This window comes from Henckelia pumila, chromosome 2 (genome assembly GCF_033568475.1).
Source record: "Henckelia pumila isolate YLH828 chromosome 2, ASM3356847v2, whole genome shotgun sequence".
NCBI classification, from domain to species: Eukaryota; Viridiplantae; Streptophyta; class Magnoliopsida; order Lamiales; family Gesneriaceae; genus Henckelia; species Henckelia pumila.
In genome coordinates, this window is record NC_133121.1 from 126,642,533 (window position 1) to 126,658,073 (window position 15,541).

Genomic DNA, 15,541 nt, shown 5'->3' on the forward strand with positions numbered 1-15,541 from the left:
ACGGTCCACATTCCCGGTGGCGGTGGCGGTGGCGGCTGCGGCGGACAGAGAGGAGAAGGTGCGACTGAGCGAGGATTCGTCCTCGCCGGATAGCCATGACTCCGAACCGAACCCGGCGGTGTCTTGCAAGTCTACCAAATGCTGCTGCTGCTCTTCAACAAAAACTCAGTGAAGTGAAATGGGAATCGATTCTTGGATTCAAAAGTAGATCTGAAATCGATTATGGATTTCTTCCAATTTCTCTAAATTAATTTGAAAATTGTTTTTGAAGATATTATTGTGATTTGTGAGTTTGATTTTCATTGGAGATTGTTATTAACCCTCCACTTCATTAATATAATTTTTTATAAACAAGATTATCCCTAATTAATTACTTTCCTTATATGATAAAATATGTTAACTTCAAATTTGAAATTATATATATATTTTGTTGAATAAAATTTTTTATTGGTAATCATTCCCATTTAATTATAAGATATTGTGATTAAATAAAAGTTTGATTTTTTATGTTGTAATAAATTTAAAATAAATTATGAAAAAATAAGAATGAAATATCTCAAAAATTGAAAATACAACATAATAATGAATGATATTTTTAAGGGTAATGAATGGTTCTTTAAATCAATAATGTTCTAAAAATTTGTTTGCATACTATATTTAAAAATATTGACAAACATAACAACAATATTTTGAGTTGTTATAATTTAGAAAACTTATTTTTGGATTTTATGAGACTATTATGGAATTTAATAAATTGATTAGAGGGTAATATAGTCAAGTTATATTATTTATTAAAATTAAATCTCATTCGCCCACTAATTTTGGTATAATGGTAAAATTTTAAATTCTTAAAAAAATTTCAAACCATCAAATTATATTTATTTATCATGTTTTTACTTCGCATTTAATTTTCACCTCAATCATTCACAAATTAATAACTTTTATTTTAAATTTTAAAACTACTATAAATTTTTCTTAGATAACGCGTGCATCTCGCATGTACCATATTTTCTGTTTCGAATGATTTATAAACACCTTCTCCAATTATTCCTCTCCCTGACTATTTTGTTGGTATTTGTTTTACTTATACATATGGTTTGAAAAATAATAGTATTGGTCAATTTTTATTTTTATTTTTTATGTTCGAAATAAACTGATATCTAGTTTATTTGTTTTGTTTCCCTAAAAAAATAAGCAATAACTTACTTTCATGGTTTTCTTATTTTTTTTTTCGTACCTATCCTTTAACATTTTATTTTTTTTATTTCATGAATATTTTCATAAAACAAATTTGAAATGCCATGTTATTGTCAATAAATTTGTTTCCCTCCTCCAATACTTTTGAAGTTGGAAGAGATGAGTGACATCTTCCATACCCGGAGGATCCAATGGTGGCTTTTTAAAACACTTCACCCGACGGGCCGGGAACGAGCTTTGGATTGCTGAAGTACTTGGACCGGGTGGGGAATTGTGGATCATAATGGAGTTTACGGTCCATTCAAATTATAGGCAAAAATGTAACGTTTGAGATTTCTGGATTTTCCTTATGAAATGTAAATATTAAAATATATAGTTAATATTTAGGTTAACCCTTGGGTTCTTCGTAGCACCACGAACCCCTTTTATTATTATTATTATATAGCATCGATCCATTTAATATAATCAATTTGAGCATTTAATAATTTTTTACCATGTAAAATTAATAAAGTACCTTTAAAAAAATTTATATTCATGTGGGCAATTTCTCCAAACTCAAGTTTTCTGTTTTGTTCTCTCATCAATTTCGTAAAGAGGGATTTGAAAAATCGATAGAATTTATTCAAAGTATGAATTTAACTTTTTTGTCCACTTTATTTTTTACACAAATAATAATTACTTTTATGTTCATATACAAAAAATGCATGTGAGACAATTTACATTTTTTTTATTTGAATAACTTATATTTTTTTTTGTTATGGGCTCATTTAGTGACGGTCACACCCAGCCCATTTCGAATCAATTGGACTCTACAAGTCGAATCGAATAATTATTTTCAAATTGAACCGGCCCAAACGACGCGCCACCGCCTCCCCCCTCTTTCGGCGGAGTCGCTCTTGTGTTGTGCAGTGTACTTGGTTAATTTTTATAATAAGAAATATGTTATGGATTAAAAATAATTACTTTGATTAATGATACGTGTTGAATTTCATTTCAAAGAATCAGTCAATGCAAATTCCAAGCTCAAACACAGAATTTCAGTAACGAATATTCAACAGAAACAATGCGAATTTCCAAGAATGAATGAACACATTTCAAGAATGTCAGTACGTAAACAAAACAAGTAGACACATGACTAATCAGTCAATGCAAATTCCAAGCTCAAACACAGAATTTCAGTAACGAATATTCAACAGAAACAATGCGAATTTCCAAGAATGAATGAACACATTTCAAGAATGCGAATTTCCAAGAATGAATGAACAAATTTCAAGAATGAAGGAATGTCAGTACGTAAACAAAACAAGTAGACACATGACTAATCTCGGGCCATTAATTCTTGGCCGTTGGTGGGGTGGCAGGATCATTCTCTTCGGCAACACGTGGTGGAAGTTGGAAGACCAGCTGATCAGCCGCGACGCGGCGGGTGGAGCAGACACAGCAGCGGGGACAGGGGGGCGGTGGAGGAAGCTCAGAAGCGGGGACCGGGGGCGGTGGATGAAGCTCAGCAGCGGCGGGGAAGGAGGGCGGAGGTGGCACTGGATGGACAATCTCAGCGTGATCTGCGACATCCGCTCCGCCAGGCGGCGGAGGGTTTGCATCGTCTAGGTAAACTTTAATCGCCGCGCCCAAGGCAGAAAGTGCGAAAACGGCGGAACCAAACTTTTGCATTACTTCAAGAAATTGATGGGAAGGCATGGCTGTATTCAGAAGAAATGAGGAATGAATGAAAATTAACCGCCGGAATTCGTTTATAAACCTGTGCGGTTTCAGATAATTGGGTAATTGGGCCCATTTTCAAACTTAACCGGCCCAACGACGTCTACCCTTTACTATATATATATATGCTAGATTCTCGATTAGGTTGAAAAAGAGAGGCAAAATCCCACCTTTTAGTTTAGAGCAATCCACATTGTTTGGACCTAATATTTTATATAATGTGTTTTTGTTTGTAGTGGGAATTCCTGGGTGGTTACTGCTGAAGGCGTATCTGTTAATTTGTAGCATACTTGGGAAGTTTAAGGTGCAGGGGTTTTAGAGAAGCTGAGGTAGTTTGTTGAAAGCCGTAGTGGAAGGCAATGTATAGGTTTGCTTTATCAGGTGGGAAATTTCTTACAAGAAAGGTGTTGGAGATAGCTTGTGCCCTTTGGTGTTATTACCCTTCCAGAGGTCAAGCAGAAGTTTGCGTAATTGGCATTAATTAGGTTACTTGACTACAAATTAGCTTCTGCAATTTGAAGAATGAGGCATCCTGCACCAGTTTGGGACCATAGAGCGGCATTTGAATTGACGAAGGACTGGAATGGGATTGACCAAGTTGTGCTTTGGAATCCTCAAGGAGCATTTGCACGAGTAAGTTTTCGTGCTTCTAGCTTGTTGATGTGATGCTTTTTTGCATATGGAGATCTTTGATTGTGTAACCTTTAGTTGATTCGATTGATTTAACTTCCGTTTGCATAATCTATTTTCTTGAAGTTGTTGTTATTTCTGTAATCGTGTGAACAATTCAGGTCAGTCTGCATGGAGGTCAAGTGCTATCGTGGAGGAACAATCGAGGTGAAGAACTTCTGATTCATTGTCTCTATTCATTGATTTTTTTTATTTTTATTTTTTATTATTATTATAAAGTTTGGGTGAATTATGAGATTCTTGCAGTTCTGGCACGACACAAGGGAAGCCAAAGTTCGTGCCTTTTAATGATGAATTGATGGAAAAACACCCTACAGATATTCAAGACTTCTTTCGCGTTTAGAAACAGGTAATTACTTTGATGGTGTCCTGTCAGCATCATCCGCGCCTTCCAAACTTTAGAACAAGTTTGGGAAGAGCTTGTCAGTGATATCAGAGGAGGAGTTCTCAGTACCCGAATCACGGTCCCATCAGTTCGATTGGCGGTGTCCAAGATTCTTAAGCCTGATCCTGAATTGGCGGATACAATTTCTCGCAAGATCTTGGGATTAAACAACTGGAATGGATTGATCCCAGGGCTGTTTCCAAATACAAAATATATCTATGGGATCATGACAGGTTCCATGGAGCCTTATCTAATAAAGTTGCGGCACTACTACGTAGTCCAAGCATTGTTTGCAAATGGAAAATGTTAGTTATTTTCAATTATCAGTAACTGCATGAGAAGAGCTCCAAGAACTGCAAAGAATGGAGATGTATTGTGATTTGTGGTTTGAAATAAGCCGGTCATGAATTTTTTGTATCGTCTCGTGTTTATGCAATTTAATTAGGATATAAGGGATTGCTTTAAGCCAGTGATGTGAATGTCTCTGACCACACCGATCCTATTACTATGTGAAACTATAAATAGTTTATGGATCCTTCGAAGAATGGATTTGAGTGAATGTCAACCCAAAGTTGTGCTTCCTAATATAGGTTATTTCGAATTTATCCCTTTGGATGACGATTTTAACAGCGTCGAGCCGAATCCGGTTGTATTAACCGAAGTGAAGGTTGGCCAGGAGCACGAGGTCGTTGTCACTAATTTTGCAGGTGCTCTTTTGTTTATCTTCTCTGTTTTTTTTCATGTTATCTTGATGACTAGTGTTATGTTTTACTCAATAAGGCTGTTAAAATGGTACTTTGAAATTTGATAACTAGTTTAAAAACTCCCGATACCCACTTGTCATGTGGCTGTAGGATATTAATATGAAGGCATATTTTAATCTTTTCCAGGTCTTGGGGTTCCCATATAGTGTATTTTTTTTATTATTATTAATCATATATAAGATTGTTTTTCACGTGACAAAACAAGCTCATGTGCAAGGAAAAATATGCTTGCTCCAACATTTTGTATTTTTGTATTTGTATGAAAGAGACATCGCATGAACAAGCATCGGTTGCATGTTCTTTACATTTGTGTCCTTCCGGAGGGTTCAACGATTCCGAACCACACTCAAAGTTAAGACTAGACGAATGATGTTATACACTGTTCGAATATTTTTAAATCGTACAACCACCTAAACGAATATCACAACTTATAAGTCAGCAGCGCGAAGTTTGTGTTGGAAGATGATGCTTATTATAAGTTGCAATAATATTCTTGCAGGACTATACCGTTACAGACTAGGAGACGCAGTAAAAGTTAGAGGATTCCACAACTCCACTCCGAAGCTGCAGTTCGTTTGCAGGAAAAATCTCCTTCTCACAATCAACATCGACAAGAACACGGAGAAGGATCTACAGTTATCCGTGGAGGCGGCGGCCAAGCTGTTATCCACGAAGAATCAAAAAGTCATAGATTTCACGAGCCAGGTCGATACATCAACTGATCCTGGCCATTATGTGATCTTCTGGGAAACGAGTGGCGACCCGAACCATCATGAAATCCTATGCAACTGTTTGGACAAATCATTTGTGGACGCGGGATACATGAGTTCTCGGAAGGTGAACACCATCGGAGCCCTGGAACTCAGGATGGTGAAGAAGGGCACTTTTCACAAGATCTTGGATCATTACGTGGGATTAGGATCCGCTGTTAGTCAGTTCAAAACGCCGCGATGCGTGGGGCCGACTAACAAGATTGTGCTTCAAATACTCACTAATAATGTCGTCAAGAGCTACTTCAGCACTGCATATAATTAGTTTGAATCATTCACAAAGTTGCTGCTTTCATTTACTTTGAGCTACATGTAAGATATCTGCATGTATTAGTAGTGACAACCTTGTACTCATACGACAATAAATTAAGTTTAATTACACCATGTTATAAGCTGTCACTGTGTCATTTATTTTACTTTAATCAATTCTCGTAATTAAAATCAAGTTACTATACACAGTTATTGTTGTTAATTATGTTTTAAGATATCATAACGAATATTTGAAGATCTATGCTAAACTAAAATGGCGTGCTTAAAAAAAACTTCGAAGATAAATCTTCTATTCATTTCAGTACAGCAGCCGTTTTCCGTCACTCCTCCATTCCATGTTGCTTTTTCTTTCGATTTTTGGAGTTTTTTTTTTTTTTTTTTTTGCATCTTATATGAGTAGTTCAGATATTTCATGTTGTATCACAAGTTTACATAAGCATGTTAAATTGTAGCGTTTGATTGTTTTGCATATATTTTTCAGGTGAAAACGAGATCATGCTCCATCTCCAAACATGAGCAGTATTGCTTACACTGGTAATCACAAATTGAATACCATATCAATCAATTCAAAAATATTACGATTAAAAATTCATGATGCATGTTAATTTATATTTATTTTTTATATAGGTAGTTATCTTGGCAGATAATATATGTCATCACACAAGTTCTCAACCAAATGCAAATGAAAGTGATCTTTGATCTCCGGCTATTTGTGAGATAGAATTTTGAGAAACAATTTCATTTACTTTATGTTAGTGGTTCTAGTTGTCTATTGAATTAGAAAAAAAAAAATCATTTATTTTATATTAATAATTAGCAATTGAGTTGCTATTGCTATTTTTTTCGAAGAATTATTTATTAACGGTATACATTGTTTTATGAATTAAAATATTAAATATGAATATTTTTATTGTTTAATGTATGAGAATTTATATTTATGATAATTTCCATGGGGATTGGTATTACAAGAAAAAATTAAAAAATAAAATGAATCTAAATTGGTTTTAAATCATTTAAAACAACTCCTGATCAATCTTAATAGTTAATTTTTAATTTTGATATAAACTGATCTGAAAAGCATAGTATAAGATTGTTCTTAAATTTATAGCTTTATAAGTGGCTTGAAACGACCACTCCCATATCCAGGACATGTAGGAGCATTTGAAAATCGTTCTGTAATATAAGACGATGTGGCATCTAAAATTAATATAACCGTGTTATGGTGAAAAAAAACATTAAAACTGAAAAAAAAAATTAATTTAAAAAATCATAAATGAATGGACAAGGGAACAAAAAAATAACAATGGTATAAGTAACATCATGTTTTTTCACTATTTATAGTAAAAAAACAAAATAAATTTTGAATTAAAGGCAACTGAAAGAGATTTGTGTTTCTACTGTAAAACGCACCTTAGAGGGGCGTGATTAATTTTTTAGTCACTCTCCAAGAAACGATGAATCTTAATTTTTTAATATTTTTTTTTTACATAAAGTCAAGCTACTTTGAACGACGAGACTTGATTTATTTTAAAAAAAGAAATGCTACATGTATAATTAAATTTGTACAATAATTTTTATACTATAAAAAATTCAATGTAAAATTTTAATTTATTAAATCTCACGATAAATTAAATACAAATTTTCATGATATCATATCAAAATCTCACGATATAATAGCAAAATATCACGACATAATTGTTGTAAATATCGTTGTACGATATATTGGTTGTACCTCTAACATTATTCTTAAAAAATATGGGTCATGCCCTCAAATTATAGGTGATAATATTTTTTTTCACGTCTCTCACCATCGTGGAGACGGACAAGTTAGATGTGTTCAAAAATCAAACCAAGTCAAATTGTTTAACAAAACAAATGGTTAAGATCCGTTTTTATATCCACTAATAGGAGAGCGGAAATTTTATTTTAATTTTTACTGTAAACAGTAAAAAAACCCTACAGCATACCGACATGAAAAAAATAATTTTCTCGATGTTAAATCTTGTCATTGCATTAAAATTTTTAATTTCGTACCATCGACTATGTTGAAACACTTATGCAGTGGTGTAGCATGTATATGATGTCGATTATTACTAGGTCATATAATAAATGAGTGGTTACTGTGCCAAGCACGATGTGTTATCTATTAATTGTGTATATTAAATATTATGTATTTCTATAACATAAAATATAATTAAATTTCAATTTTTTTTAAAGTCATATAATTTAAATTTCATATTCTTTTTTTAAGAGAGAATTAGCAAATACACATTTGCTGACCAACATAATTATTTAAAACATAACTCATAATGTTGATATATGTACAGAATCGACAACAATTTCCTCACAACTTCTGTGACAATTACTTGCCAGTTGCTTCAAATTTCATAATCACATATTAATAACACTTAGAAGTCTGGACATATTTCTTCAACAATCCTCCAAAAATAAATGAACCATTCCCACGTCAAATCAATGAAATAAAAGCAAAAGGTAGTTAACCGAGACCAAAACATCAAGATTTATAGGTTAAACAAATTTCGCAGTAAAATCATGCCAAGAGGGTAAATAGAAGAAAGGCAAAATTGAGTCTTCTGGCCATTTTTGTTCCTTCGACCGTTCGTTTCTGTTAAAACATAAATATTTTGGCGACTCTGCAGAACTGGTCTTCCATGATCTTGCAATGGGCAATTAACTTTTCTGTGAAATAATGGCCAAACCCGAGTTCTCCATTGCACATAACTAACATTAGTCACATTTGATGTTTCGGTAAATTCTCCTGACAAACAATCTAGAGCCGAGATATCCAACTGCGCCTGAAATTTCAGGCAGACGAAATAGTTATTAACAGTGTATAATACTAATATGAAAACTTCTTAGTGCAATGATAAAAGTAGCTCTTTCATGCCTCGGTGAAGGGCGGAAGAAAAGAACAAACAAACTTACCACATAGCATTCCCAACCCAAGACAGAACATCAAAGTGTATCCGAAATAAAAGCTGGTCTGGAAGAAACCAGACATCCTAGTCTTCACGTGATAGTAATACACTGAATAGAGGTACACATAAAGAGCAGTAGAAGCAGCAGAGAAAAATGAGGTCCATTGCCAGTGATAGTTCTCCGCATTCAGCAAGAAATAAGTCCCAACAATTGTCACACAAATAGTGACGATGATCAGAATTACAAACACAAGGAGCATGAAGCCATAGACATAATAAACCTGAAAACAACACAGCAAAGAATTACACATAATTACCCAGGTAGAGGATAATGTATCAAAGATCTTTAGCAAAAACTCGATCATCTATGTCAAAAACTATAGTTCTATGACAGTTTATTCAAGAGTTAATTCTTTTAGACACTTCCTTTGAATGTCAGCATATATAAGATTGTCCAAGATTTTACTAAGAAATTCACTCGCGTAAGGCATCAAATTGACCATATTTCCATACACTGTAACAGACTGTAACATTTGAGACTGTTTGGATCACCTCATAAAATGTTCCAAACATCTTCCAAGATGGTTAATAACTTATAGATGTTTGCAAGTAGTTAATTTCTCTTCAAAACAATTTTATGGGAATTAAGAATAAGCTGTAAGGTCTCATTCAATCTTTTATAAAAATAAAACCCAGCCAATTTGTTTTTTAAGATCACATGAATTTTATTCAAGATGACTTCAATACTCTCCAGAATCCAAATTATCCACCGAATTTTTTCCCCTCAACATTTTTCTCTCTTGTATTAACTTGAATGAATGACTTCGTCAAACATTTTTAAGAGCTTAATTTTAAATAAACTAGTAGAGCTTTATATGATCCTTTATTCTCAAACTATAAGAACCGACCATATCTGATTGTACTTTGTAATATAGAAATGGGGCCAAAAAGAAAACAAAAAGTAAGCAGAGCCCAGCGGCCTGATTCTCAATCATTTCTGCAGATGCTTCAGTGTATAAAGAAAAATAAATTACCTTGTAATTCCAGAATGAAGTGAAGACAAAATACATTTCAATGAAAATGCTTCCAAACGGAAGCAGACCACCCATGAGAGAGATAACTGATGGTGTGAGATACCATTTCTTCTCAGGAATTGGACGGGGAATTGTCTTAACTCGGCAAGGGTTGTTTGGAGTACCACTCCAGTTTCTTCCAACAACGGTACCAAGAAGTGCCAATGGGAAAGAAATAAAACCCCAAATGATGAAAACAACCACAATTGTGCCAAAGGGTATAGCAGCTAGCGATCCATAAAATATGGCAACGGTATTCAAAACAAACCCAATACCAAAGCACATGAAGGGAAACAGTGATGCCGTGAGAATCATTGACTTTATCCATTTTTTACCTGAAAAATGATTTAGTTTTATAAAAATTTAAAAGGGGTGAAACAGGTTATAAGTAAAGGAAATTTTAAGCTACAATAAAAATTACAACCATAAATGGGGGCAGTAAAAAGAAACATACCCCCATTTCGAGAATACATGCCACCACTCACGTAACCAGCAATGAATGAGGTGAATGCATAACAGATGATAAAGGTCGTGACAATTGCTCCTCTCCTGATATACAAGACAACAGCAGGTTATATCACTTGAAACAAGTCCGATTGAGTATAACAAACAAAAAGTAACTGTTCTGATCTCTTGAAGCAACTGACACCAAGATAGTGGTAACCAAAGGAAGATGAATTTCATGCGGGTAAAAAATGAAAAACTACCGACTCGAAACACGGGAAAACGAAAAAAGTGTTCAAGAAACAGGAAGTGAGTTGAAATCCATAATGAGCCTTACTAAAATTTTGTATGATCTGTAAATTACTATAAATCATCTAGGTAGAGAACAAATGGAGTTAAAAAAATTTTTAGGGGTGAAAGTTGATTCAAAGTCATACAGAGCGAAATCAACTATTTAATGCCTACTGTCGGTAAAATAAAGGATAATAATACCACTGAGGCACTGACAATATAGAAGTCATACATGATTTCTTTTGGACGTCTAAATTTTAAAATTACAATTTCTTATTTCATTATTGCCCTTCTTTATGGAAAAGGGTTTGGAGGCTCTGAAAGGAGAAATGACAGACAACCTAAACTATAACAAACTCGTCGAAACAAGAATGGACCTAATAACTTGAATTTGTCAACAAAGAACTAGATCCAACTAAAAAGTTACACTCCAATAAATTGTTTGGATGTCATATCAACTATTGTGTGTCATATGATCTTAAAGTTTCTAACCTCAGCGTTGTAGAATATGATACCGATCGAAACAAGCTAGATCTACTGCTTAACTCGTTTTAAAATTTTAAATAGCAACGAGATCTAAAATCTCAAAACATAAGCATTTGACGTACCCTATATATAACATCCCGATGATCGCCAAAATGATGACAAGAAATACAAGTGTTGCTAATTGAGCACCAGTGCCAACAACAGCTGAGAGAAGAGCCAAATTTTGGGGAGGCCGAAATACATCACCATGGACAAGTTTCCACCCTGACTCCTCACTCACATCCCGCTCCTATACACGAAGAGAGAGAATTTAAAGGAATTTAATTTATGGTGCAAGCATATAAAGTGGCACACAGGACAAAAAAATGTTAGGAACAAATTTCAGCATATTTTATGCAGACAAAATAAAGTTCAAAAATTACTACCAGAGTCTCAAGATCATCATCTTCCCGAGCATATTTAGCGTAATCATTGCGAAGGGTGCGCATCAATATCATTGAAACCAGACCAGTAAGGAAAATCACCATCATGAAAGAATTAAAAACAGAGAACCGGTGGATCTGCAAAATGATGATTCTTGGATAAGCTGACAAGGAGGAATAACATAAACTATAGGATCAACTGAATAGCTAGTATATGCTCCCCCTATTCAATGGTATCTTTAGAGAAAAGTGATCAGAGATTGTGTAATTCATTATTACCGGAATAGATGAAATCACAGACAAAAGCTATGTTCCGAGAAATAATTAAATACCTGATGCTCAAAAAAGGGATAGTCTAGATAAACGTCAAAGCGGCGTGCAAACGTTATATTGGTTGAAACCCATTTGACAGAGTAGGTCATATCTAACACTCTTCCCTCTTCAAGTGGTTTAGGAACTTCTTGAGTGAGATTCACGTGAATGATCTGCAAGCACAAATATTCAATTTCAGATAGAAAATGTATTGGTACTGGAACATAAAATAATTACTGTGTGAAACAGACAAAACATTTCATTGAATCCACCTGGTTTTCATTATATTTGATGATGAGATTCTTATGAGTAAAAAGCACATGCTTTGTATCACGAGTTCTATCAGGAAGCACCTCACCGATAAAACCTTCACGAATGAAGTAAAGGTTAATCACAGTATAACACAACCAGCCTAATACACTTCTGAAAATATATAAACGTACCCCACAACGGCAAATCATCTTATCACCAAAGACCCAGGCGCGCACACAGAAACAACAGGGGTTAGAAAGAAAGAGTAAGAGTGCAAAATAATGAAAACATTTTAATAAGAACAGAAAAATGAAAGGAATAGAAAAAATACTAGCCACACCAATGCGGCATCACCTCAAGTACGGAATCTACAATCATCGGACACGTACCCATAAAAAATTCAAACCAGTATAAATCCTCTACAGCTTCCCTGAACTGTTTAACCTTAACTGCGTCCAGTTCAATCTCACAAATTGTAGTCTTATCAACATCTTCTGCAAAAAGATATTGTAGAATGAAATGTCCAAGGTTCTGGGAGACGAAAGATTGTGTTTAAATAAAATTCAGTTAAAGAATATTACTCTTAAACTTTATATCAATTTGGCTATCTATAAGTTCATTCCCACCAAGAACCTCGCCAAGACCACCCCACTTGTGAGCACCATTTTCAGATGACCGGCAAAACGGGGAGGCTGTAATAATTGTAGGTTTCCTGGGGGTTGTTAAATGGGCCAACCTTGTTTACCCATAGAGTGACGGGATCACCGGCTTGATACTGCATATTTTGCGATGTCAACAATAAAAAAGGCATAACATAATCATTCTATCTCCATCACTCAATTGAGAAATTAGATTTTCTCCAAATTAAATTCATCACAAAAAGGCATAAACTTTATGATCAAATTGGGCATCATATACACAAGTATGTGTTTATACATAAAATATAACAATTTTAACCACCAAATCCACAAAAGAAAAGGCAATACAGCTAATGAGCTAAATGTGAATCAACACAGAAAATAGAAATCAGCATAAAACTGCATGTAATCGAAGCACACCAAAAGAAGCCTGTTGAACGTCAGGGTGATGACTAGCGACATCTTTTTACCCTAAAAGAACAAAAAATTTGAAGAAAAAGGAGGAAAGGGAGGGCGTCACACTGTTAACTTGCTTCTCCCGTACATACCAGATCAAATTCCTTTTCTCCCCCGATACATTACCAGTTATACAGAACTATGAAACCCACCGACAATCAAATTCAACCAAAATCAATATTGAAGCAATAAAAAACTACACACCTCATAACCTAAGGAACAATTGAAATAACCGCGTATGCAACCAGCAAAACACACAAAGTTCTTAAACTGATAACTTCACCTTTCCAAGAGTGGAGGAAACAAGGAACGATAACGAGATAACAAAGATGCAGAGTGTTCGAACGGCGTCGCACATCGCTTGAATTTCTCGGTTTGCTGGATCTGAATCAGTAATGCGCGAAGGGGAAAGATCAAATTTTCTTCAACTCTCACTTCAATTTCTGGTTAGAATTCAGATCTCAATAGGAACTGGAATTTCCGACGAGATATAACGCTTAGATTAAACTCAGTATTCTACCCTTTTTTTGGATCTGAGCAATATTCTCATTATATGCACAAATATTTTACCCACAACTGGAACATATAATTATCTACTCTATACCTCGGTTAATTTTTATTTTTTAAAAAAATATTTTTTAAAGTATAATTAGACATTAGTAATATATCGTAGTTTTTAATACAAAAATATTAGAATAATAGCATATTTATACATATTACCCATAATGTGTGCTAAGTTAGGTGGTACCATATTTTTTACTTACAAATATGGTGATTAGAGACCGTATGTATTATATTCATATTGTTCCAACTTCCAAGGCTTATCATCTATGAGACTATATGACCCTTCCGTCCTCAATTTTCTTTTGTTTTTTTTTTTATCTATGTTAAAAATTGAATGGAAATCCAACCGGTTGCTTTAGGTTCAACTTTAATAATATAATATAATAATATATATAAATATAAATTGTTTTGTTTTGTTTAGATCTAACCCTCTTATATTCATATTCTATATACATTAGGTATTCTCTTGTAGGTGGAAATCCGAGAATGAAAAGGTTGATATACTTTTAATGCACTTTTTTTGTGGTTTTATGTATTAATCGTTGTATGATTTTAGACGATTGTTTGAGTTTGTAAAACTGAAGATCGGTGATTTTTATTATAATTCTGATTTTGGTTAATCTGAAATGTGCAGCACTATGAAGCCCAGCCGCAAAAAAGCCTACGATTCAAAGTATTTAGCATTGTCAAAATCTCATCGAGTCCAGGGGATGTCGTTGTTTGAATTGCGCAGCGTATGAAATTTGTTCCTTTTGCAGTCCATTTTATTGTATCATTTTGGATTATATAGATTTTTCCCATTAGGAAAATGGGAGAAACAAGACTTGCTTATTCTTTGGAAACTCATTTAACAGCTTAATTCTTGAATTTGCCTTGAATATTGGGTGGTTAACATCTTTATTATTGAAGACCGTGTTAAAATTGAATGTCAGAGACTAAAGTTTGGTTAAACTTGTTGACAGATGTGTGATGAATGTATTGCCGAAGTCAAACATGAAATTGTGGACGAAGGAAGTGATACTGAGTTTCAGCCGGAAATGCCGGTTGGTGGAGGGAGCACACACATAAATGCAGACAAAAATGCCACTCTGAGAAATCTGGCGGAAATAGCATTGGAATTTTACAATGACACCAAAGTTAGAAAAGTTATTTGATATATCTACATATCATTATCACTGCTATTATTATTTTTTTAACATTCTGTTCTGCATTTTTCAGTCCAAGAAGTTCAAGCTTGTGAAGGTTTGTAAGGTCAACACTATTGCATTTAGATATAGCGGGGTGACTTTCAGGGCACGAGAAGATGGAAGTGAGGAGTCTCCTCTTTTTCGAGCTGTTGTCTTTTTGTGTAAGCCCTTGTTTTGTGAAATAAAGGTACCATATTCTTCTCATTCTCGACCTCAATTTATTTATTTTAATTGCAACTATTTTCTAGTTGAATGAGGAATTAAGTTAAGAATTTTGGAGTAGACTCTGAATATGCAATTGCGAATGACCATAATTGTATCACCAGAAGTCCAACATTTTGTCAGCGAAGAAGTTTAGCAGTTGGTGTTTGTTGTTTTTTAGGAGGATAATGAAGTCACACTTCTGCCCAATGATGATGATTATGCTGGTCCAAAGCGAGCATGTGAAATTGAAGATTTCCCCCTTTCCATTTGGTAAGATATCTCGAAAAATTATATTAAATGCCTTTCCGCTTATAAATTTTCACTTCTTGTGAATTTTTAAGGTGGTCGTAGTCGTGAAGGAAGGGATCTAATTATGTTATTCATTACTATATTATGTGATAGTTGGACGCGATAATTTTGAAAGATTATCCTATTCAGTCTTGAGGATATTGCTTGTGATGGCACTGATTCCGACAGC

At 34.2% G+C, this 15,541-nt stretch overlaps 2 protein-coding genes and 1 pseudogene across 2 annotated transcripts; 2 read left to right on the forward strand and 1 right to left on the reverse strand.

Annotated features, from left to right (window-relative positions):
• The first annotated feature begins 3,438 nt into the window (after window positions 1-3,438).
• Window positions 3,439-5,860, forward strand: LOC140878370 (jasmonoyl--L-amino acid synthetase JAR4-like). Its single transcript, XM_073281968.1, is given in 6 exon segments — window positions 3,439-3,578; window positions 3,673-3,753; window positions 3,983-4,296; window positions 4,517-4,561; window positions 4,564-4,698; window positions 5,255-5,860. Coding segments are annotated over 6 exon segments (1,251 nt in total). The 3' UTR covers window positions 5,791-5,860.
• A 2,286-nt stretch (window positions 5,861-8,146) lies between these two features.
• On the reverse strand, window positions 8,147-13,622 carry LOC140884043 (transmembrane 9 superfamily member 1-like; annotated as a pseudogene).
• Window positions 13,623-13,829: 207 nt separating this feature from the next.
• On the forward strand, window positions 13,830-15,521 carry LOC140884047 (uncharacterized). Its single transcript, XM_073290712.1, has 5 exons — window positions 13,830-14,166; window positions 14,307-14,406; window positions 14,635-14,808; window positions 14,891-15,046; window positions 15,242-15,521. Exons 1-5 carry the CDS (start codon window positions 14,159-14,161, stop codon window positions 15,335-15,337), a joined length of 534 nt encoding a protein of 177 aa, XP_073146813.1. The 5' UTR covers window positions 13,830-14,158; the 3' UTR covers window positions 15,338-15,521.
• The last annotated feature ends 20 nt before the right edge of the window (window positions 15,522-15,541 follow it).